This window comes from Oryctolagus cuniculus, chromosome 18, assembly GCF_964237555.1.
Source record: "Oryctolagus cuniculus chromosome 18, mOryCun1.1, whole genome shotgun sequence".
Lineage (NCBI taxonomy): Eukaryota > Metazoa > Chordata > Mammalia > Lagomorpha > Leporidae > Oryctolagus > Oryctolagus cuniculus.
The window spans coordinates 6,246,762-6,271,833 of record NC_091449.1 but is presented as its reverse complement, the minus strand read 5'-3'; the positions used below and the strand labels follow the sequence as shown (position 1 = coordinate 6,271,833).

Below are 25,072 nucleotides of genomic sequence, written 5' to 3'. Positions count from 1 at the left end.
TAGAATGTTACTTCCATGTCTTCAAAGTTTAATCATCACAATCACCATTGATCCTGGCCCAATGGGTTATCCTATCATTTAATTTCAATGAGTTATTTTAATAACATTCTAACAGTCTGCATCTAATTAATGAGCTCTGATGCTTAAAAACATTTAATAGCATGGACAAATGAAAATCCACATGCAAGAGAATGAAGCTGCACAGCTCCACACCTTAAATAAAATTTGACTCAAAATGGATCAAATACTGAAATTTAAAAACTAAACCTGGCTGGTGCCGTGGCTCAATAGGCTAATCCTCTGCCTGCGGTGCTGGCACACTGGGTTCTAGTCCCAGTCCGGGCACCAGAGTCTGTCCTGGTTGCTCCTCTGCCAGTCCAGCTCCCTGCTGTGGCCCGGGAGTGCAGTGGAGGATGGCCAAGTGCTTGGGCCCTGCACCCCATGGGAGACCAGGAGAAGCACCTGGCTCCTGGCTTCGGATCAGTGCGGTGCGCCGGCCACAGCGGCCACTGGAGGGAGAACCAACGGAAAAGGAAGACCCTTCTGTCTGTCTTTCTCTCTCACTGTCCATTCTGCCTGTCCAAAACAAACAAACAAACAAACCAAAAAAAAACCAAACAACAAAAAAACAACAACTAAACCTATAAAACAGAATAAATTGAACTTTCATGACATTGGGTTAGGCCATGGTTTTTACACAGGGCACCAAAAACACAGGAAGCCAAAAGTACACAAAATTTCACTTCATCAAAATTAAGATTGCTATTGAGAAGGTAGAAAAAGAATATACAGAAGTGGGGAAATTATTCATAAATTAAATATGTCATAAAGGTTCAGCAACCTAAATATAACACAAACAACTCAACTTAGAAAATTGGTGGATTTGAATGGAAATTTTCCAAAGCTGATACAAATGACCAATAAACACTTGAACAAATGTGCAACATTATTAGACATGAAGACATGCAAATCCAACCACAATGAAATATCATTTCAAAGTGACTATAAGGCTATACTATCACTAATATTAATAATTACACAGCAACAATCAATAAGAGTTGATGAGAAAAGTGCAGGAATTGTAATATAAAATGGTTCAGCTCCTTTGGAATAGTGGCAGTTCCATAAAGATAATCATAGAATTACCATATGTCCCAGAAACTCCACTTAAAAACATACCCAAGAGAAGTAAAAACATATATTGGCAAAAACATTTTGTAAAAAGTTCTTCATAGCAGCATCTCTCATAATTTTAAAAAGTGGGAAAACTCAAAGCTCCAACAATTGATGAATGGAAAAATAAACCAAGGAATATTAATCAGCAACGAAGCTAACAAGGTACTAACATTACAATACATTCTATTGTACACTTCAAAGATTTTACTGTCAGTTCTATCTATTTTGGCACCAGCTGGAAATTCAAACCATAGAAGTACTCTCATTCCAGTCCTGCCAGGTAACCATCTTAACATCCAAGACAGTTTTCTTTTCCACACTCTATATCCACTTTTGAAGGAGCTTGAAAAGTCTGCCTTGTTTTCCCAAGAAAGCTCCAAGTAGTAAAACATTCTGATAACATTTAAAGTGTATGACATCATCAATCTTCAAATCTAAACCTTGTGTGAGGTCCCATTCTGTCCCAGTGAAACGGCCACAAGTGAAAACTAACAAAAATGTTTTGGTGGTAAGCATATCAAGCATTTAGCTTCCAAAAATCCCATGTTTTTTTGTTAAGAGGAAACTCATGACACTGGTCTTTCCAGATTATTTCACTCATTGCTTCAAGTACAAATATAACATTGTGCTCTTTATTCCTGAAATTTTCTTTTGTTAATAAACTTCATATGCTTACAATCACTTTTTCACTACATTTAAAATAATATGCAAGCCATTCTTACAAAAAGGCATGTAGAAATACAATCATCTGGTAAATATTCACTAATGAGGCAGGTTTTAGGGGCTCAGCTTTTGCACTACCATAGTATTTTAATCATGGGAGCAATCTGAATCAGAGTACAGAATGACTGAAGTGCAAATTGTGAACAGTACCAAAATTGCATACTGTATGAATATAATGTGGACATTATCATGCGACACTAAACCTTAGAGTGTAATGATATATCATAACTCATTATGAAGTGTCCCAAGTAAGTGGGATATGCTTAGGTTGATAAAATGAACATGGCTCATTCAGCATTAAAAGTTACATCTTACTGTGACATGAGAATTATGACATATTCTAAATGGTATCAAAATACAATTTCAGTGGCCACATGTGAATCCTCTACAAGTATGTTCTGGTTGATTAAATTGTCCTCCATACTTTTGTTCACTTTCCAAAATCAGGACCTATTTTCCATATTTAACACCTATTACCTTTTAAAGGGGAAGGTGACTGTCACCCTCCTCCCATACATACTTACCAGATAAGCAGTTCCTAGTCTTCTGTTATTTTATTCCTATGAGAATTTCATTCTATCAATGCTCTAGCCTCTTTTTTGTTTCCTGATCATCTTGTAATATTATCTTTCCTATAATCAATAGAGGTCCTTAGACTTTTCAACAAATCTAGGAAGGGGTCTTGGTCATATAAAGTACAACAATGTATTCAAGTTTTACCCTGTCACCCTTCAGACTCAAAAATATATGTTGTAGTATCTTAAAAATAGCATCCTGGGTTTTTTCAGGTTACAGTATGCTAAGGATATAGCCCCTTCTATTTCTCCAATTCTGTCCTTAAGACAATCAGGGTGATTAGGAAAAAAAAAAAAAAAAAAAAAAAAAGCATGTAATGAAGGTACAACATCAACAGATTTCAAACTTCAAGTTCTAATTCTTCAATAAAGAATCATTTTCAAGAAACCTCAAATAATTTCTGAAATATTTTTATAAACCTTAGATCTTTTCACTGGTGTTTCCACTGCTTTAAGCTAACTGATTTTAACTTTTCAATTATCTGTAGAATCAACAACTGAGGTCAGTTAATCTTCAAGAATGGAGACTTAGTTCTCCCTAGTTATCAATTTCCTTATGTGTAGTTGAGAGAACTGTTTGGATTCTCTGCAGTCTGAATTCTTTGGTGTACCCTGATGTCAGACCACTGGTTAAAGGTTTTCCTATGTTCAGCACATTTGTAGTGTCCATCTTTTAAGAATTTTCTTACGACCACAAAGGTATATATATTTTTTAGTAAGTTCATAACATTCATTACATTAGCAAGCCTTTTTCTTCTAGTAAACATTTTATGCTATTCCGCAAGCCTTGAACTTTGGATATGCTTTGCCAAATTATTTGTGTGGTATTCTGAAGGTGTATTCCTATCAAGTGAGGCACAAAACCCTGGTTAGGAGCTTCACAACATACTTTTACACCATTTCTCTTCATAACAAGTCTCTGTCATTGAGCGGGACTTGAATGCTTCCCTTATGTTTGTCTCTGTGAATTCCCTGACAATCCCCAAGTTTTGAGCTTTGAACAAAAACACTGCCACATACATTATGTTTACAATGTTTTTCAGTATGTATCTTTTGATGTCTATTAAGATTGGCAAATTGGGTGAAAGCTTTCCCACACTCATTACATTTATAAGGTTTCTCTCCAGTATGGATTTTCTTATGTTGAGTAAGGTTTGAACGCTCAGCAAAGGCTTTGCCACATTCATCACATTTGTGTGGCTTCTCTCCGGTATGAGTTCGTTGATGACCCCAAAGGTGTGAACGCTTGATAAAAGCTTTATCACATCTGTCACATTTGTAAGGTTTTTCTCCTGTGTGAATTCTCTGATGCTCCACGAGGCTTGAATTTTGAATAAAAGCCTTGCCACACACATTACATTTGTGTGGTTTCTCTCCAGGATGTACATTCTGATGTCTAGTGAGGTGTGAACACTGCTTAAAAGCTTTGCCACACTCATTACACACGTAAGGCTTCTCTCCAGTATGGATTCTCTTATGTTGAATGAGGCTCGAACGCTCAGCAAAGGCTCTGCCACATTCGTGACATTTGTAAGGCTTCTCTCCAGTATGAATTCTCTCATGACCCCAAAGGTGTGAGCGCTGGATAAAACCCTTACCACATTCCTGACATTTGTAAGGCTTCTCTCCAGTATGCATTCTCTGATGACTGGCAAGGTTTGAATTCTGGCTATAGACCTTACCACATATGTTACATTTATATGGCTTCTCTCCTGTATGGACTCTTCGATGCCTACTGAGGTTTGAACACTGATTAAAGGCTTTGCCACATTCATTACATTTGTAAGGTTTCTGTCCAGAATGAATTCTCCGATGATTAGTGAGGTTTGAACTTTTGCTAAACACCTTTTCACAGTCATGACACTTGTAAGATTTTTCTCTGGTGTGTGTTACCCCATATTGTGGTAATAAAGGGTATTTTAAAATCCTCCTATGCTTATTACAGATGTTTTTGACATTAGGACAAAGTCTTTGACATAGTGAAACTGAAGAACCATTGTTGACAGCCTTTTGAACCTGATGACATTCGTAAGTTTTCTCATTTTGAAACCTAGGTACTTCAATCTGATGTGCCTGCAAGCTTAATCCCATCCTATTTTCAAAACACTTCACATACTTGTCTCTGGTATAACTGAAGTTACTTTTCAGTTTTAGCACATTCCTCATACATGGCTTGTCATGTAAGAAATACTGGTATGCACAGTCCCTTATGGAAACACTATGCTTTAGTGGAAAATTAATGGAGGATTTACTATGCTGTTGATCTTTTCTATGACTGAGATTTTTGCTATAAGTCAAAGGCACTGCTCTGTGATTTCTTTCATCATGTTCACACTGGCTGTCACACTCCTGCATATTTTTCCAGGAATCCTTGAGATCAAGAGTTTTGATGCTATGACTTTCATTTCCTTCCAAGACCACCGGATGGTATAATTTCCCTTTATTCATAGCTTCTTTCAGTGATAATCTCTTGTTTGCGAATTCAGAAGAAATATCTGAAACACAGGAAGAACCAGAGGCTCCCCATTAAATAAGGTTGAAAAATACATATTTTATATTAAAATACATGTTACCAGACAAATATTTATAATGAACAGTGCTATGAACTTTTCCAAGCATGGTCTTCAAATGTTAGGAATACAAACAGAATAGGAGTCCTCAATAAAGTAATGAAATACGTAATTCAAACTTATTTTAGGGAGGGTATAATGCAAACTTCTTGTCAGCCAAATAGTCATCCTACACAAATTCACTTAAACCCTGGAAGAAGGAATATTTTTCTACTGCTGCCACAAAGAACACAGCAACTGGCATAAGTACATCTGTATCATATTTAAAGAGAAAAAAAATAATGTATTTAGTGCATAATTATTACATAAAAGTAAAAACTAAAGCATGGTCCAGATTTATCAAATAAAAATATTTTAAAAAAGTAAATTTGTAATTTAAAGAAAAATCGTGCAGGGGGACATCAGGAAGAACTGAAAAAACACCCTGTTTTTTACAACACTGTAAATCTGAACACTTATGAAACTACATGAATGCACATAGAACGAACACTTTGTGACATTTTTGTATGGCAAGTACTGCACAATATGTACTGAGAAAATCACCTATAAAGGATACAGAAAATACTCAATGACCTATGGAAATCTACTATGCAAGTTAGTAAGTAATCATAATCTCATAAAACTATCACTGTGGAATTCGAAAGAATTCCTGCTGAAGAACTAATGAAAGAACTTGTATTGCAGAGGAGTTGAAAAATCACTGAATTTTATCAGTTTCAGGTAAATACAGATTATTATATAGATTGAGAATTATGGAAGGCAGTTTGAAATAATGTTAAGCCTATATTATATGACAATAAGTAAATATGCAAGTTCCTAACTATGGCCAAATATATATTATATTTATGTATGGTCAAAGAAGATTTATATGGAACAAATTACAAAATAAAACATGACATATAATTCAGCTAAAGGACACTCTCATAAGAAACACGACAGAAAGCTGACTCACTTTATTAACTGAAGATAACTTTTTAATCCATACTACATGCCATGCAATGTATGAAGCCCTCTGACTGGATTAACTTTTTTAGACATTCTTGAGGTACATCACAATTTTTCATATAAAAATAAAAAGCTCATGAGGTTTCTTCATAACTCAGATAAAGAAAATCTGAAAACTAGATTTGGGGACCAGCACTGTGGCATACTGGTTATGGTGCCAGCATTCTCTATGGGTGCTGGTTTAAGTCCTGGCTGCTCCCCTTCCAATCCAGCTCCCTGCTCATGGTCTGGGAACACAGTGTAAGATGGCCCAAGTACTTGGGCCCCTGCATCCATGTGGGAGACCAGGAAGAAGTTCTTGGCTTGTGGCTTCAGACCAGCCCAGCTTGGGCTATGTGGCCATTTGGGAAGTGAACCACTGGATGGAAGATCTCTCTCTCTCTCTCTCCTACTCTCTCTGTAACTCTGCTTTTCAAATAAACAAATAAATTTTATTTGAACCTAGATGTGAAAGCTCAGCTGCCATGTTCATAGCATTAATTATGCAATACTGTCCTTCAGTAGGTTAAAAAATTCCAAAAGAAATAGCAGGAACCCAGGGAGACACATTTCAAGGGAGACAGAGGACCTCCGCTGTGTCACTTACAGTGCAATGGTGCCATGTCCCCCAGACTACAGGATCTGAGTCACCCTATCTTGCACATGTTGATGTAGACCGTGAGCAGATCATGTTTCTATCCTGAGTGAGCTGTCCTATGTAGGAGGAAGGTCTTTACCACAGTGTGTGCAGTGCAGAGAGGTCCAAGTCTGGTGTAAACAGGGTTCCTGAGATGTTCAAACTCATATACTAGGAACTACCAGCATAGTCCAACTAGATCAGTGAGAAATCTGTGGGAAGACCAGTGCTGGGATTTCGAAGAGCAGAAGTGAAGGCAAAGAGTAAGCAGCTATAGGAGCAGAGTTCATGCTCGCTGATTTATAGGAATAGGACTGTGCTAAGGCAGTTAAAACTCTTAATCTTGGGAAACCAGAGAAACTGAGTTAGCAAGTTTTTTTTTTTTTTTTTTTGGACAGGCAGAGTGGACAGTGAGAGAGAGAGACAGAGAGAAAGGTCTTCCTTTACCGTTGGTTCACCCTCCAATGGCTGCTGTGGCCGGCGCACCGAGCTGATCCGAAGTCAGAAGCCAGTGCTTCTCCTGGTCTCCCATGCGGCTGCAGGGCCCAAGGACTTGGCCATCCTCCACTGCACTCCCGGGCCACAGCAGAGAGCTGGACTGGAAGAGGGGCAACCGGGACAGAATCCGGCACCTGGACCAGGACTAGAATCCGGGGTGCTGGCGCCGCAGGCAGAGGATTAGCCTAGTGAGCCATGGCGCCGGTCAGCAAGTGATTTAACACCCATTCTGTGAACTACAATCTCAACAGTGAGTAAAAGTAGAAGACATTAAAAATAGAGGGGATGCAATACGTTAGGAAGACTGCAAGCTTATATCTATTATGTGGTCGTTTCACCCTTACCCAGTGACTGTCTCAGAACCTCCATTTTGAGGCACATCCTCAAGTGAGGCATAAACTATGTGTGTGAGTGTATGTTCCATTAACACACAAGGATGTTCTTGGGGCTGGTGCTGTGGTGCAGTGGAGTGGGCCATGGCCAGCAGTGCCAGCATCCCATATGGGCATCGGTTCAGGTCTTGGGTGCTCCACTTCTGATCCAGCTCCCTGCTAATGTGCGTGGGAAATCAGAAGACTGCCCATGACCATGGGTTGCTGCCACTCATGTGAGATCTGGAAGATGCCCCTGGCTCCTGGCCTCAGCCTGGCACAGTCACCGTTGTTGCAGCCATTTGGGGTGCGAACCAGTAGATGGAAGACCTCTCTCTCAGTGTCTCCTTCTTTGTAACTCTGCCTTTCAAATAAATAAATTTTTTTAAAAGAATGTCTTTAGCAGGACCCCAAAACAAAAACCTGGAAATGTCTATCATTCTCTCATTCTCCTATGTTGGGAAAGGCTTGAAGGATAATGGATGAATTCACTCTATGGACACATTCAGATAAAATGAAACCTTATCAAGGGTCTAGCAATGGAGAGTGAACATGAGTCTAAGATGCTGATCTCTCCAGGGGACAGAGAGGTTGTACAGCAGACAACAAAGTAAGTAGGAGGCTTTTTCCAAGATCTAAACTGTCTGAGGATATGATAAATTTGGTAAATAAAAAAAAAAAAATCAAAGCCTTCCAAGCTAGAAAAAACAAAAACATTACAAGCTAAATCACGTATTTTTAAATCAGAAATGGGAATGTTAACTTTCTTTTTCACTCTAGGTGTCCTTGTTTGTTATACAAAAACAGCAGAACCTCTTTTTCTGGTCTTCTTTAATATTTGAAATCTATCTTTAGATCTTTTGCATCAAAATCCCAGCTACATAAGAGCTAGGAAGAGAGGAATGCTCTTATTATATGTGTTAGTTGATACGTAATTTTTTAAAAGACATGTATTTGAAAGGCAGAGCTACAGAGAGGCAGAGGCAGAAAGACAAAGAGGTCTTCCATCCGCAGGTTCACTCTCCAAATGGCTGCAATGGCAAGAGCTGAGCAGATCTGAAGCGAGGAGCCAGGAGCTTCCTCCAGGTCTCCCACGTGGGTGCAGGGCCCAAGGACTTGGGCCATCCTCTACTGCTTTTTCATGTCATAGCAGAGCTGGATCTGAAGTGAAGCAGCTGGGGCTTGAATTGGTACCCACATGGGATGTTGGCACTGCAGGCAGCAGCCTTACCCACTATGCCACAGCGCCAGTCCCTAATATGTAGATATTATGACTCAATGGAAATTAATGTACACTTTTCTAAAAGTCATGAATTTTGACTTTGCAATGACCATCAGAAAACAGAACCATTAAAAGGGCATGGGGTCAGCGCTGTGGCGCAGCAAGTTAAAGCCCCGGCCTGAAGTGCTGGCATCCCATATGGATGCCAGTTCTAGTCCCGGCTGCTCCTCTTCTGCTCCAGCTCTCTGCTATGGCCTGGGAAAGCAGAAGATGGCCCAAGTCCTTGGGCCCCTGCACCTATGTAGGAGACCCAGCAGAAGCTCCTGGCTCCTGGCTTCGGATCGGCGCAGCTCTGGCTGTTGTGGCCATTTGGAGAGTGAACCAGTGGATGGAAGACCTCTCTCTCTCTCTACCTTTCTCTGTAACTCTTTCAAATAAATAAAATAAATCTTTTTTTAAAAAAAGGATATTACTCAATGTCACAGAGCACTGAAAGGCTTGTATGACACAGCATGGTGCAGTAGGCTAAGACCCTGCCTGTGACACTGGCATCCCATCTGGGAGCCAGTTCATGTCCTGGCTCGTCCACTTCCGATCCAGCTCTCTGTGTATGGCCTGGGGAAAACAGTGGAAGATGGCCCAAATGCTTGGGCCCCTGCAACCAAGTGGCAGACCTGGAAGAAGCTCCCCTGGCTTTAGATTCCCTCAGCTCTAGCTATTGCGACCATCTGGGGAGGGAGTCAGTGGATGGAAGACCTCTCTGTCTCTCCATCCCTCTGTCTGTAATTCTACGTCTCATAAAAAAATAATTTTTTTAAAAAGTGTATTTTCAAGGTATCAAAAATTCCCTACTTAAAGAATTCAACAGGTCTAATCCAGAGATGCCTTTGAATAATAAAATAGTAACAGTGAGTGACTGCCCCAGTGTGTGTGTATAGAGGAGCTTTCTTGAAACCTCACAAGAAATGAAGTTTTGTTTTGCTACGAATGTTTCCTATTTGAGTAGCTTCTCAAACAATATTTAATGAGGCAACTTCCTCTATATCTGAGCTCATAATTATGTCCCCATCTACCTGGATTTTTCACTATTTTCATCTTGTTCGCTATAGTCCAGGCCTCTTTTCCTTGCTCCACAATGGGAGCTAATATTCAGCTGTGGAAAGATTTCAACTGACGAAAAAAAAAAAAAAAAAAAAAAAAAAAGAACGTGATACACTCTGCTATTCCAGAAAATGTTCCCAGGCCTTTTTTTTTGGCTAAGAAGAGGGCACAGTCTGCTATGGCCTGGAAAAGCAGCAGAAGATGACCCAGGTGCTTGGGCCCCTGCACCTGCGTGGGAAGACCTGGAAGAACCTCCTGGCTCCTGGCTTCAAATCGGCACAGCTCCGGCCATTGCGGCCATTTGGGCAGCGAACCAGCGGACGGAAGACCTTTCTCTCTGTCTCTCCCTCTCACTGTCTAATTCTACCTCTCAAAAAAATAAATAAAATCTTAAAAAAAAAAAAAAACTGTGAAAATAAAAAAAAGAAAGTACAGATGGGTCTAGAAAACGATTTCATAAATTAGTCAACTGACATTTATCCTCTGAATGCCTAGTGATTATTTTGAATATGCAAATAACTAGCTGTTTTTCAAGAAACTACTGAATCAATAGTACAAGAGGAAAGCCACAGGCTCAGATGTTAAGGTTGCCAAAAGGTTTTAGGACTTCTAATGTTCTAGAAACATCACTAATCAAACTTAAGATGCGCAGAATTTCTAAGAGCAGGGAAGTTTAAAGTGTAGAGTCCACATTATGAAGCCTTTCCATTATGAAATGTAAACTTAGACACACAAGCTACGAGTTCCCAAGACTCACAAGGGAGAAAATGCCAAGATACACATGGGCAGTTACCGACTTCCGGAGGGAAGTTGTTCTCATCCAAGAAGAGCAGGTTCTTGTAGTTCTCCAACATCACATCCCTATACAAATTCCGCTGAGCAGGGCCCAGGCATTCCCACTCCTCCTGAGAGAATTCAATGGCCACATCCTTGAAAGTAAATAGTTCCTGAAATGAAAACATATCTCACCAAATGGATATGACAGAATTCTTATTTTTACTCAGAATCAGAGAAGTATAAAATAATCTTATGGCTGGCTCTGTGGCTCAGTAGGTTAATCCTCCGCCTGTGGCACTGGCATCCCATATGGGCACCAATTCTAGCCCCAACTGCTTCTCTTCTGATCCAGTTCTCTGCTATGGCCTGGGAAAGCAGAAGATGGCCCACATGTTTGGGCCCCTGCACCCACATGGGAGATCCGGAAGAAGCTCCTGATCAGCCCAGCTCCTGCTGTTGTGGTCATTTGGGGAATGAACCAGTGGATAGAAGTCTTTTCTGTCTCTCCTCCTCACTATCTGTAACTCTATCTCTCAAATAAATAAATAAAATCTTTAAAAAAATAATCCAAGCATTTACATAGTCGTTTTTCTTAAACTGAGGTGGAATTAACATAAAATTTGCCATTTCAAGAGGTACAAGTCAGTAGGTTTTAGAAAATTCACAATATTGACAATATCATCTCTGTCTAGTCCAAAAGTTATTTTACCACTTCTAAAACAAATTCTGTACTCATGAGCAGTCACTTGCCCATTCTTTCTACCCTGTCTCTGGAAACCATTAATCCTTGTCTCTGCATATGAAATACGTGACATTTTGTGTCTGGCTTCTTTCACTGTTTCTGAGATTTATCCATGAAGTGTATCAGTACTATATTCCTTTTTGAAGCTGAATAATATTCCATTGTATGGCTGTATCAGATTTTATTTGTTCATTCACTGATGGAGATTTGGTTTGTTTCTACCTTTTGGCTATTGTGTATAGTGATATGAACAATCTTGTACAAGTATTTTTTTTTAAAAAAACCATTTATTTATTTATTTTAAAGGCAGAGTTACAGAGTGAGAAGAGAGAGATCTTCCATTTGCTGGTTCATTCCTCAAATGACCAGGAACCAGGAGTTTCATCCGCGTTTCCCATGTGAGTGGCAGGAGCCCAAGAACTTAGGCCACCTTCCACTGTTTCCTGGGCACATTAGTGGGGAGCTGGATCAGAAGTGGAGGAGTCCATGCTTGAACTGGCACCCAGAGGGATGCTGGCATCACAGGTGGTTGCTGAACCCATTAAGCTACAATGTAGGCTTAGCCTACTACACCACAGTGCCAGCCTCATGTATTTAATAACAATTTTCTATTCTTTTGGTTACATACCCCATACGGGAAGTGCTGGGCCATGTGGTATAACTTTTTGAGGATCTACCAACTTGTATCCTACAGTGGCTATACCATTTTACAAGTACAATATATCTGGGGCCGCTGCCTGCAGCATCCTATATGGGTGCCGGTTCGAGACCCGGCTATTCCACTTCTGGTCCAGTTCTCTGCTATGGCCTGGGAAAGCAGCAGAAGATGTCCCAAGTCCTTGGGCCCCTGCAGCCATGTGCGAGACCTGGAAGAAGCTCCTGGGTCCTGGCTTTGGATTGGCCCAGCTCTGGCCATTGCAGCTGATTAGGGGTGTGAACCAGTGGATGGAAGACATCTCTCTTTTCTTTGCCTCTCCTTCTCTAAAAAAGTACAGTGAGTCAAGATTCCAATTTTACCATATCTTTACTAGTACTACTTATTTTCTCTTTTATTATAGCTATCCCAGAGGGTATGAAGTGATATCTTTTTCATTTTTGCATTTCACTAATGATGCATATCACTGAATAATTTAATAAAATGTTGGCTACTTGCATAACAATGGATGAATGTCTATTAAGGCTCTCTAACCATTTTTAAACTAGCTTATATATATATACACACACTTTTTTTTAATGAAAGATTTATCTGAAAGGCAGAGTTACAGAGAGAGAGAGAAGGGGAGGGAGGGAGGGATAGAGAGAGACATCATCCATCTGCTGGTTCACTCCCCAGAGGGCCACAATGGCCAGGGATGGGCCAGGTCACAGCTAGAAGCCTGGAGCTTTTTTGGGGATTCCCATGTGGGTGGCAGGGACCCAACAACTTGGGGCCATCCTTTGCTGCTTTCCCAGGCACATTAGCAGCGAGCTGGATTGGAAGTGGAGCAGCCAGGACTTGAACCAGTGTCCATATGGGATGTCAGCACTGTAGGCCATGGCTTAACCTGATGCACCAAAGCATTGGCCCCCATATTCTTCTTAATTAATTGTAAACATTCCTTCTTATATTCTGGACATTTGGCCTTATCAGACATGAGATTTGTAATAATGTCTCCCACTTGGCAAACTATATATTCACTTTTGTGATTGTGACCAATGCACAAAGCTTTTAATTTTTGATTTAGAGAAATATATGTTTTGCCTCTTCTCTTTTTGCTTAGGGAGTCATACTTAAATACCTACTGACAAATTCAAGGTCTGGAAGATTTAGCCCTATGTTTTCACCTACAGTTTAGTAGTTTTAGCTCTTACATTTAGGTCTTGATCCATTTTGAATTTATTTCTATGATGAGAGGTAAGATCCAATTTCATTCTTTTATACTTTCAAGTGCATATCCATTTGTTTCAGTCCACTTGTTGGTGACTGTTCTTTTCCCACTGAATGTTTCTGGCACCTTTGTAGACCAAAAATGTATGTATGGTCTACTTTTTGTATTCTTGGTCCTATACTATTGATCTATATTTTAACTTTGAAGCATAACCACAGTATTGATAACTATGAGTAAAAATTTAGATATTAGGAACTCTAAGTCTACCTATGATGGAACAATGACGTAAGCCTCAGCCAATCTCCCTCATTGCCCAAAAGGGATAAACTTTGGAATGTACTCCTTGCTCTTGAAATTCAACTGGGTTTCAAACCCTACTGCCTTCACACCCCACCTCTTACAGCCACCTGAAAGACCAGTTCCAGGAATTCCCCTCTGTCTGCTGTCCCCACCCTACCCCTCTCCCCAACCCTAACCCTCTTAATATATAAAGGCCCAGGCCTTGGAATTGGGGCCTTCTGGATGTGTTCCATTATGGGCACACGGGCACTTGGTCAGCCATCTCTATAGATTTTTTTTTTGACAGAGTGGATAGTGAGAGAGAGACAGAGAGAAAGGTCTTCCTTTGCCGTTGGTTCACCCTCCAATGGCTGCCACGGCTGGCGTGCTGCGGCCGGCGCACTGCACTGATCCGAAGGCAGGAGCCAGGTGCTTCTCCTGGTCTCCCATGGGGTGCAGGGCCCAAGCACTTGGGCCATCCTCCACTGCACTCCCTGGCCACAGCAGAGAGCTGGCCTGGAAGAGGGGTAACTGGGACAGAATCCGGTGCCCCGACCAGGACTAGAACCCGGTGTGCTGGCGCCGCTAGGTGGAGGATTAGCCTATTGAGCCACGGCACCGGCGATTTATTTTCTATGAATAAATTTGGTCTGGCAGTAAATTCGCACACTGCCTCCTTTCTACTCTGCACTGCTTTTCCTAACATTTTGGCGTCCTGTGAGAGAAGGCACCAATCTGCAACTCTTTTCCTAACAGTGTACTTTGTTCCTTTTCCAAGACTGACTTGTTTATTTGGGGTACTTGCAAATTCAGGGCAAATTTTAAGACTTGCTTTTTTTTATTTGTGCATAAAGGCTATTTAGACTTTGAAAGGGACTGCACTGAATCTTTCTGTCACATTAGGAAATACTACCATTTTAACAATACTAAGTCTTCTGATCCAGAAACATAGGATGTCTTGACATTTATTTAGACTCAGCAATGCCTCATCATTTCATTCTTTTCAATTCCAATGTAAATGGATTATTTACGCAATTTCCTCCATTTATTTATTACTAGTATTCATACTAGATTCTACAACTATACTTAATTTATTACCTCAGTTTCTGAGAACTCTAGGTATTTCTAGATATAAGACCATGTTTTCTGTATATATAGTTTTGCTTTTCTTTTTTTAAAAAAGTTTTAAGAATTTATATATATATATATATATATATATATATATATATATATGATTTATTGGAAGGGCAGAGAGAGAGAGAGAGAGAGAGAGAGATATCTTCCATCTGCCGGCTCACTCTCCAAATGGCTGCAACAACCGCAACTAGGCTGATCTAAAGCCAGGAGCCAGGAGGTTCTTCAAAGTCTCCCATGTGAGTACAGGAGCCCAAGCACTTGGGTATTCCTTTGCTGCTTTCCCAGGCCATCAGCAGGGAGCTGGATCATAAGTGGAGCAGCCAGGACTCAAATCAGTGCCCATATGGGATGCTGGTGCTGGTGGTGGCAGCTTTACTGGCTATATATCAATGCCAACCCCTAAAATTTATATTTGAAAGAGGGGAAATATACAGATAGGTATCTTCCATCCACTGGTTCACTCTCTAAATGCCTGTAATAGCCAGGGCTGAGATGGGTCAAAGCCAAGTGGCCAGAGCTCAATCTCCTATGTGGGTGGCAGGGACCCAAGTATTAAGCAATTATCTGCCTCCCAGAGTGCACATTAGCAGGAAGATGGATCAGAAGTAGGGGCGCCAGGACTTCAGTCAGGTACTGATATGGCATGTGGGCATCTTCAGTGGCAACTTAACCCCTGCAAACACATGCCTGCCCCACCCTCATTAGTCTTCTTTCCCCCCTAGATTCATTTATTTACTTGAGAGGTAGAGACAGAGAGGAAGTCTTCCATCTGCTGGTTCACTTCCCAAATGGCTGCAATGGCCAGAGCTGGACCAATGCAAAGTCAGGAGCCAGGAGCTTCTTCTTGGTCTCCCACATGGGTGCAGGGGTCCAAGATTTTGGGCCATCTTCTGCTGCTTTTCCAGGCCATCAACAGGGAGCTGGGTCAGAAGTGGAGCAGCCGGGTTTCAAACTGGCGCCCATAAGGGATGCTGGCATCCCAGGTGCCTGCTTAATCTACAGCACCACAGCACTGGCCCTATCTTTTTTTTTTTATTTTAAAGATTTATGTATTTGAGAGGCAGAGGAGGGAGAGAGGGAGGAAGGGAGGTAGAGGGAGAGGTAGAGAGAGAGGGAGAGGGAGAGGGAGAGAGAGGGGGAGCGAGGGGGAGAGAGAGAGAAAGGTCTTTCATCCATTGGTTCACTCCCCAATTGGCTGCAATAGCCAGAGCTGCACTGATTCGAAGCCAGGAGCCAGAAGCTTCTTCCAAGTCTCCCACATTGGTGCAGGGGCCCAAGGGGTTGGGGCCATCTTCTACTGCTTTCCCAAGCCACAGCAGAGAGAGCTGGATGGGAAGTAGAGCAGCCTGGACTTGAACACCGCCGGGCAGGCGGTGGCTTTATCCGTTCTGCTGCAGCGCCACTCCCCCATCTTTATTCTTAATAGTCAAATTATTACATGTCCACTGAAGGATGAATGGATAGAGAAAACATGGTACATACACGCAATGGACTATTATCCAGCTTTGAAGAGAAAACCCTACCATTTGTAACAATTTGGACGAAACTGGCATACATTACATAAGTGAAATAAGCCATAACACAGTACAGCAAATACTACATGCTATCATCTTAACGAGGAATCTAAAAAGCCAAATTGATAGCAGCAGAGCAGAATGGTGGTTTGTTGGGTGCTGAAGGGTGGGGAAATGGCAAAGTATTGACCAAAGTTTCAGAAATCCAAGATGACTAAGAACCTAGAGGGTATGGCATAGTGCTTATAGTTTTCAACACTGTATTGTACACTTAAAAATTTTGCAAGGAGGGTAGTTTGTATGTTAAATGTGCCTATAAAAAAAGAAGTAACAAAGAACACAGGAAGGGACTTTTTGAAGTGGTGGATATTTTTATGACAGAGCTTGTGGTGACGATTTTAAGGGTATAGATTCATTTCTAGACTCATCAAATTGTATACATTAAATATGTACATCATGTTACATGTCAATCATACTTCAATAGAGTGATTTTAAAATGACAAAAGTGTGTCAATTTCCACATTCTTGTGAGTTTTTCCGACTGTAAGTGATTTCTTCTTTCATTCCACTGTGGTCTAAGAATATGGTTTACATTTCCATCTTTTTAAATTTATCGAAACTTGTTCAGTGGCCTAATATATGGTCAATCCTGCAGAATGTCTCATGTACACATGAGAAGACTGTTTCTGTTGAGTGCAGGGCTATGTATGTGTTGGCTGCGTGCAGTTGGTTTACAGGGTTGTTTGAGTCCTTTATTAATATTTTGTCTGGTTGTTCTGTCCATTATTTAAAAGGGAGTATTGAGGTCTACAACTTCATAGTATTAACTACCTTAAATTTTTGCTCCAAAAAATCGAGAGCTCCTTTGACAACTCTGCATTTTTTACAGATGTTAGATTTTTCTCAATGGGCTAACCCCTTTGCTAATATATATGGTCCTTCACTATCTCTTGTAACAATTTTGACTTAATATCTATTTGGTCTCATATTTATATGGATACAGTCAGGTTTCTTTACTGTTTACATGGACTATCTTTTTACATCTGTTCACTTTCAACCTACTTGTTTTCTGTTTCTAAAGTGAGCCTTATGTAGACGCATCTACTGGAATTAAGTGTCCTTTTAAATATTCATTCTGCTAGTCTTTGCATTTTAATGTGGAATTTAATCCATTTATATTTAAAATGATGCTGATGAAGAATTACTTCTGTCACCTCTTTTCTTTTACTATTTTTTGTTTCATAATTCCTCCATTCCTTCTTTGTGTGTTTTTGTGTGTACAGTGTTTTGATTCCCTTACTTCCTTTTCTGCATATCATTTGGTTATTTTCTTAATGTTTACGCTAAAGATTTATATCTTAAACTGATAATATTTAAGTTTCATTTATTCTAACCTAGCTTCAATCATATATTTCTGCTTCTATACTGCTGACTCCCTCCCTATATATTGTCAAACATCATTTCTTTTTATATTTTATATCTAGTTACAGGTTTATAACTATTGTTTTGTACAGTCCTTTAAAATCATATAGGAAAAAGCATGAGTTAAAAATTATAAAAATGTGGTAACAATGGCTTTTTATTCACCTATATAGATAATGTATCCAATGTTCTTTATTTACTCTATATTTAATGGTGCTGCTAAGATTTTCATTTCAGCCTGAAGAATTCTGTTCAGCATTTCATACAGGATAACAGGATAAGTGTACTACTGCAAATTCCCTCAGATCTTGTTGATCTCATCATTCAATTAGAAGGATTTTTTGCCTGATAGTGAAATCTTTTTTTTTCCCCCTAGTGAATTCTTTTTGCCTTTCAAGCTTTAACTATGCTATCTCCTTAATTTCCGGTCACTGTAATTGCTAATTTCTGTATTCCATTTTTGTAAAATTGACTGCTAATCTTATTGAAGATCCCTGCACATGAAAAATCATTCATTCCTGCCTTGCTTTTTTCATGATTCCCTTGTCTTCAGTTTGATTATGTATTTTGCTATAGATCTATGAATTCATCAAAACTGAAGTTCACTGAGCTTCTGACATTTACATATTCACCTTCTTTATAAATCTGACATTTCAGCTCTTATTTTTTGAACAGTTTTGTATCCTTTATCTTTTCAAAAATAGTTTATTTTAGTTTATTTTAGAGATAAGAGTTATATATAGAAAAAGGCAGAAACAGAGAGAAAGGTCTTCCATCCACTGGTGCATTCCACACACAGCTGCAATGGCCGGAGCTGGATTGATCCGAAGCCAGGAGCCAGGAGCTTCTTCCAGGTTTCCTTTGTGGGTGCAGGGGCCCAAGGACTTGCGCCATCTTTTACTGCTTTCCCAGGCCATAGCTGAGGGCTGGATTAGAAGAGGAGCAGCTGGGACTAGAACCAGCACTCATATGGGATGCTGGCACTGCAGGTGGAAGCTTAGCTTGCTAGGTCACAGAGCCAGCCCCTACCCTTTACCTTCTTTTTTCAAGACTCTTATTGTATGTTCATTCATATGCTTGATGATGACCCAAAGCTTTCTTAGTCATTTTTAATTTTTCTTCATTTGTTCCCTGTCTGCTCAGACCAGCAGGTAATTTCTTTTTTCTTTCTTTTTCTTTTCTTTTCTTTTTTTTTGACAGGCAGAGTGGACAGTGAGAGAGAGAAACAGAGAGAAAGGTCTTCCTTTTTGCCGTTGGTTCACCCTCCAATGGCCACCGCGGCTGGCACGCTGTGGCCGGCGCACTGCGCTGATCTGAAGGCAGGAGCCAGGTGCTTCTCCTGGTCTCCCATGGGGTGCAGGGCCCAAGCACTTGGGCCATCCTCCACTGCACTCCCTGGCCACAGCAGAGAGCTGGCCTGGAAGAGGGGTAACTGGGACAGAATCCGGTGCCCCGACCGGGACTAGAACCCGGTGTGCTGGCGCCGCAAGGCGGAGGATTAGCCTAGTGAGCCACGGCACCAGCCTAGGTAATTTCAATTAGTTTATATTTAAATTTTCTAATTCTTTATTGTCAAGTTGCTGTTGAAATTCAACAGAAAATTTTTGTTAGTTTACTTTTCAGCTCTAAAAGTTTTTATTTTCCATTAAAAAAAAAAAAAGATTTATTTATGTGAAAGACAGTTCCAGAGAGAGGAAGAGAGAGGGAGTGAGTGATCACTTTCCATCTATTTGCTGGTTCACTACACAAATGGCCACAATGCCCAGGGCTGTGTTAAGCTGAAGCTGGGAGTCCAGGACTCCATCTGGGTCTCCCATGTAGGTGGCAGTGGCCCAAGGAATTAGGCCATTTTCTGCTGCTTTCCCAGGTGTATTAGCAGGGAGCTGGATCAGAAGTGGAGCAGCCGGGAGTTGAACCAGCACTCACATGAGATGCCGGTGTTGCATATGGCAGCTGAACCCAGCGTTGCATAGGGCACCATAACACTGGCCCTATTTCCCACCTTACAGTCTGTTGAAAATTACTATCATGCTTTCCTTTACTTCCTTGTCCATGGTTCCTTTTCCTTTCTGGACATCTTTAAGATAGCAGACTTAAACTATTTTTAGTAAAGACACTGTCTATATTTCTTCCTAAACATCATCCTTAAACAAGTAGTCATACTTCAAGTTGCCTAATATGGAGACTTTCTAAGACAGCTGTAGTGCTTCTGCCTTACTCAGAAGGAGCCAGTGTGACACTCTTTGTAACAGTAAAAAAATGGTAAAGGACTCACGTCTTAAAAAAGATGATGTTCCAAAGAGGACCCAAAAAACTCAAGTTATCTTTATATTTGCTAATATAAAAACAACTCCAAGACACATACTATGCTAATATTTAAACATGTAGAATAAAATATCACAATGCATTAATTAAAGAATATTTTACAAAATCACATAATATATAAAATAATTTTTTAAAAGATTATTTATTTAAAGTCAGAGTTACACAGAGAGAGGAGAGAGAGGTCTTCCATCTGCTGGTTCACTCTCCAATTGGCTGCAATAACCAGAGCTGTGCTGATCCAAAGCCAGGAGCCAGCAGCCAGGAGCTTCCTCCTGGTCTTCCTACATGGGTGCAGGGGCCCAAGGACTTGGGCCATCTTCTACTGCTTTCCCAAGCCATAGCAGAGAGCAGGATCAGAAGTGGAGCTAGCCAGGACTTGAACTGGTGCCCATATGGGATGCTGGCACTACAGGCAGTGGCTTTACCCACTACGCCACAGTGCTGGCCCCTAAAATCATTTTTATTAAGATTTACACTAAAAAGAATTACAGTAGTTCTTGATGGATATAGTGAGTGGCAGACAATGTGAGAGGGATAAAGGTATTCTACTTCTTAGTCTCTAAGTAGCAGCATTGTATGGAGTTTTATTACAATTATGTTTATATCATGATATTTAATACAAACTAAATATAACATCTAACAATAAATAGGATAATCAGAATTTGGCTTCAGCCTCTCTGAGGACAGAAGTTTTGCTTCCAGGTCTTACCAAAATGTAACCACTTATTTAAAACACCAGTTAGATAGTTTCTAAATAGTAGGTCTTCATGAGACAGCTACACTTTCAATAATTTAAAGAACACACTACTAATTAGGTTGATTCCATATTTTAAAACCAATTATTAAAAAATCTTCACTCCATGGGCTGGTCCTCTGGTGTAGTGGGCTAGGCCTCCGCCTGCAGCACCAGCATCCCATACGGGTGCCAGTTCGTGTCCTGGCTGCTCCTCTTCCAATCCAGCTCTCTGCTGTGGCCTGGGAAAGTAGCAGAAGATGGCCCAAGTCCTTGGGCTCCCAGACCTGCATGGGAGACCCAGAAGAAGCTCGTGGCTCCTGGCTTTGAATCAGCACAGCTCCAGCTGTTGCGGCCATTTGGGGAGCGAACCAGCAGGTGGAAGACCTCTCTCTGTAATTCTACCTCTCAAATAATAAAATCTTAAAAAAAAAAAAAAAAAAAAAGCCTTTCACTTAAAAAAAAAAAAAACCACTTTAATGTCTGTTCCTAGATTTCCCATTCCACTCCAAATTACTATTATTTTGGAGCCAGAAACACACTGCTTCAATTATTTCACTTCAAATGCATTACAAAATTAAGTTGAGCAAGTTTCTCCATCAGTCTTCCTTTCTAAGGTTTTTCAGGTATTTATGCCCGTTCACCACTTACATAAGCGATTTCTTTAATTGTGGGTTACAAAGGACTAACTGAAAGGGCATCTAGATGGAGTCTCTAAACAATTCCTACTGTCCAATGTCACTGACATTATGGAACCTGCCATTAATCTTCAATACACTGCTGGGCACAGAATCCTTCTGAAGATGAACCTCTTGCCGACTTCCCTGTCACTGGTCACTACGTGAAGATGAGAGAGGAGTCATGAGAGACTCTGGGTGTGAATACATGCTAGGTAGGACACTTCAAGTCTAAAAACTGGCTTTTCAGGAAGAAGACATAACAACCAAATAATATGATTTTTACCTGGGAAAGAGCCATTCTCTTTTTTTCCTCTTCCTTTGGGCTTCTTTCTCAGGAAAGATTTGCCTGTGTGTTAAAAATATGCTGTTTAGTGTTTAGAATCAGCATGCTCCCTTCTTCTACCACAAGTACACATCACATACAGAGAACCTTGTATTTATTTGAAAGAGTTAGAGAGATAACAGAAGAGAGAAGGATGGGGCGGGGGTGGGAGGGAGGAGAGAGGGAGAGAGGGGCTGCCTTCCCATTAGCAGGGAGCTGGATAGGAAGTGGAGCAGCCAGGACTCAAACCAGTGCCCATATGGGATGCTGGCATTGCAGGCAGTGTCTTAAAATGGCCACAATGCCTACCCCAACAAAGAATCTTCAAACATGGAAGAGATGATCTTTTGATGTCCACTTCAGTGGGAGGGGTTGTGGGACTGACTGTAAGCTCCTTTACAGAGCCGGGTGGTAGTACTGGAAACCATTTCCCCAGAAAGCCCCTTCCTCCTGCTGCAGTCCACATCCTACTTCATCCTCATTGTCCTCTGTCCACTTGGCACTCAGTCAAAAGGAAACTGCTTCATCCAACTTCATGGCCTCTCCCTAGGTAGTGAGCATCCAATGACTGGTCAACACAGATATGAAAAACCACCCCTCTCTCAATTTGTACCAACTCTGAAGATCATGTTAGTCCCAGAGCTCCCTGCTGTGGCCATAGTGAGAAGTTTAAATTTTTGTCTGATAGAGAGGAGAAACCACAAACAAGGTTTAATGCCAAGAGATGACACAATCAAACCTAAGACTTACTCCTTATTCAGAGATGAAGAAACAGAGGTGAGGGAAAAGCTCAGAGAGAGGCGTCTCTCTTATCTCTGAGCCTTCGTTCAATTTGTTTCCTAATGTTTTTCAGCATTTTTGGAGGGCTGAGATTCACTTAAAATTCTATGGATAATGTGGGTACCTCCTTTCAAAAACTGCCACCTACAGACACATCTAATTCTGAGACATTTTGGCTGGCATTCCCATTTGCTCAGACTCAGAATTCCTGTTCTACTCCAGGATATAGATGCATACACTGAGACTTTGATGGCGGGTTGGGGTCACTTTGCCAAGCTACCTGAAAAAGTCCGAGTTGAGTGGGCAGAACTCGGTGTAAGTGAATTCTGAAACGGGTTGTAGACAGCAGTGGGAAGGGTTTGTTCTTATTCCAGACTACCTTTCACACTCCTGAACAAGAAGATTCTACTAGTACCACAGGTTTCATCAAGGTCAAGCATTTATCTCCTCTTTTCCAAGAAAGTTTAAAAAGATATGAAATTAAAAATAGTTATGACTTCTGGAAAACATGAGAGGGGGTCAGTTGTGGAGAGAAACTGAGCAAATTCTTCATAGATGTAGGGAAAAAAACTCCACATGAATTCAGCCCGTCCTTAAATACTGCAGAGAGGGGTCCAAGGAGACTTGAGGGGAACAGTGTACTTAGCTGGAGACTTCAGGTTAGAGCAGGCGAATTCAAAGATCACATATAACTGATTAAACTAGGTTCTGAATGTTAAATGATAATCAATATCCTTGTTAGATGCGCAGTAAAACACTGTAAAATCAGTGACCAGACACCAAACAAAATAGTTCCAATACCCAACTAAAGAGCAGAAAGCAATTGAATCTCATAATCTTAACTATAATCTCAGGAAGGAGAGTAACTAGGAACATAATACAAATCCAATTAATTCTGGGATGAAATTTTACAAGTTTTGAGTATATGTCAAATTTAGGCAAAGAATGACATGAGCCCCCAAAGAGGCGGGCGAGGACAACACTGTGAACGTCTGTTTTTAATAAAGCACCGTGGAGTCCGCTCCCATTTCTTGCGCTCTCCTTTCCCGACCCGCGGAGCTGATTCTGCCCCCTGGTTAAACAGGGTTCTTATCTCTTCGTGCAACTCTGTGACGAGAAAAGTGCAGAAGCACCACGTTCTGGATTTTGCAATTCTCCCCTTCCTCCTGCTTTCAGCAATCTGAATTAATCCGAGAGTAACCAGTGACCGCCAATCCCAGGGCTTCCCACTCCGTCCGCGAACGTCGCTGCTTCTTCCCCTCTGTTCCCCTCCTCTGCGCTTCCTCCTCCATCGCGTCTGGCCCCGCTCTGCGGGTCGCTCCCCAACCTTCCCCCTTCCCCTCCTGCTCTCCGGAGCGGAGAACGGCGCGCGGCCAGCAGTCGGGAGTCAGAGCCGCGTGCCGAGGAGGAAAGCATCCGGGCCTCACAACGCCTTTAATCGAAAATGGACGCGGAGCTCGCGGACCCGCACGGAGCGACAAGACTCGGAACGCCAGACGGCGACGCAACGAGGGGGCCGAGCTCACGGCGGAGAGGTCTTAACTTACAAGGCTACCCCGGAGCCCCGGCTCTGCAGCACAGGCGCCACGGACCCGCAGACCGGGCGTCTGAACCAGAAAAACGGAGACTCACTCACCAGAGCGCGCCGGCGGCCTCGCGCTATCCACTTCCGGGTCTGCCACCGGAAGTGGCTCGGGCGCGCGTGCGCGCTGGGGCGGGGCGCGGGCAGTATCTGCGCCGGAAGAGGCAGGGTTTGGAGCAGCCTAGGTTGGCAGCGGACATGTTCGTGTGTGCCTGGGATGCGGCGCGCCCTCGGGCTGCGGCGGGAGGAGCAGTGATTGCACAGTTGTCTGCGTGGGAAACCGTGCGGTTGTGGACGGTGCAGCTTCACCATAGCGCCCACCACGAGGTGATTGGTTTCTGCTCGCTGCCCGCCAGGGAGGCGGAGATCCGCCTTCACTCTTCAGGCCAAGGCCCTGCTTTACCGGAACAAAAATCTCTGCTTGTATCGATTTAAATTCAGTTTCCTTTCGTCAACTCTGTATTCCACTCCACACGTCCTGCGGTGAATTAAAATACCTTTGAGATGTTCCGGAAACATACTGTATTTTGCTTGTCATTGATTGCTGCAACTAATTTCAGTTCCTAAAGTCCTTACTCTCAATTATTTGGAAGTAGTGTTGTCCTTTTTTATTCTTATTACATTTTATTTGAGGCATACAAGTTTCGTGTATTTCATATATACAGATTCAGGAACACAGTGGTACTTCCCACCCACTCCTCCCTCCTGCCCACGCTCCAACTCTTATTCTTCCTCCCTCTCATTCCCACTCCTAATTTTTACAAAGATCTACTTTCAGTTTACTTCTTTATCGTGAGGTTAATCCTACACTAAGAGTTCAACAAACAGTATGAAGAAAGAAAAAAGACAAGAGCTCATCTAATTTCAAAATGTCCATTTCACTCCAATACAATACATTTTAGGTATTCTATTAGTTACCTTGTATCAGGGAAAACATATGGTATCTGTCTTTTGGGAATTGCTTATTTCACTAAGTATAATGGTTTCCAGTTGCATCTATTTTGTTGTAAAAGACAGGATTTCATTTATTTTTATTTTTTTATGGCTGAGTAGT

General features: G+C 41.4%; 1 protein-coding gene across 5 annotated transcripts; it reads right to left on the bottom strand.

Moving 5' to 3' along the window:
- On the bottom strand, positions 1 to 24,138 carry ZNF677 (zinc finger protein 677). 5 transcript variants are annotated; one of them, XM_070062938.1, is made up of 4 exons: positions 24,073 to 24,138; positions 21,618 to 21,680; positions 10,615 to 10,804; positions 1 to 4,969 (listed from the first exon to the last, which is right to left on the bottom strand). In XM_070062938.1, exons 2-4 carry the CDS (start codon positions 21,630 to 21,632, stop codon positions 3,381 to 3,383), a joined length of 1,794 nt encoding a protein of 597 aa, XP_069919039.1. In that variant the 5' UTR covers positions 21,633 to 21,680; positions 24,073 to 24,138; the 3' UTR covers positions 1 to 3,380. The 5 variants fall into 5 exon arrangements, with proteins under 5 accessions (XP_069919039.1, XP_069919041.1, XP_069919043.1 ...); XM_070062940.1 differs by having other exon boundaries at positions 10,651 to 10,804; XM_070062942.1 differs by having other exon boundaries at positions 10,655 to 10,804.
- Positions 24,139 to 25,072: the final 934 nt, after the last annotated feature.

Coding starts and splice junctions, on each gene's coding strand:
- ZNF677 (XM_070062938.1), bottom strand. Junction 4,970..10,614: donor ATCTTGGCATTTTCTCCCTT/GTGAGTCTTGGG, acceptor CCTGTGTTTCAG/ATATTTCTTCTGAATTCGCA.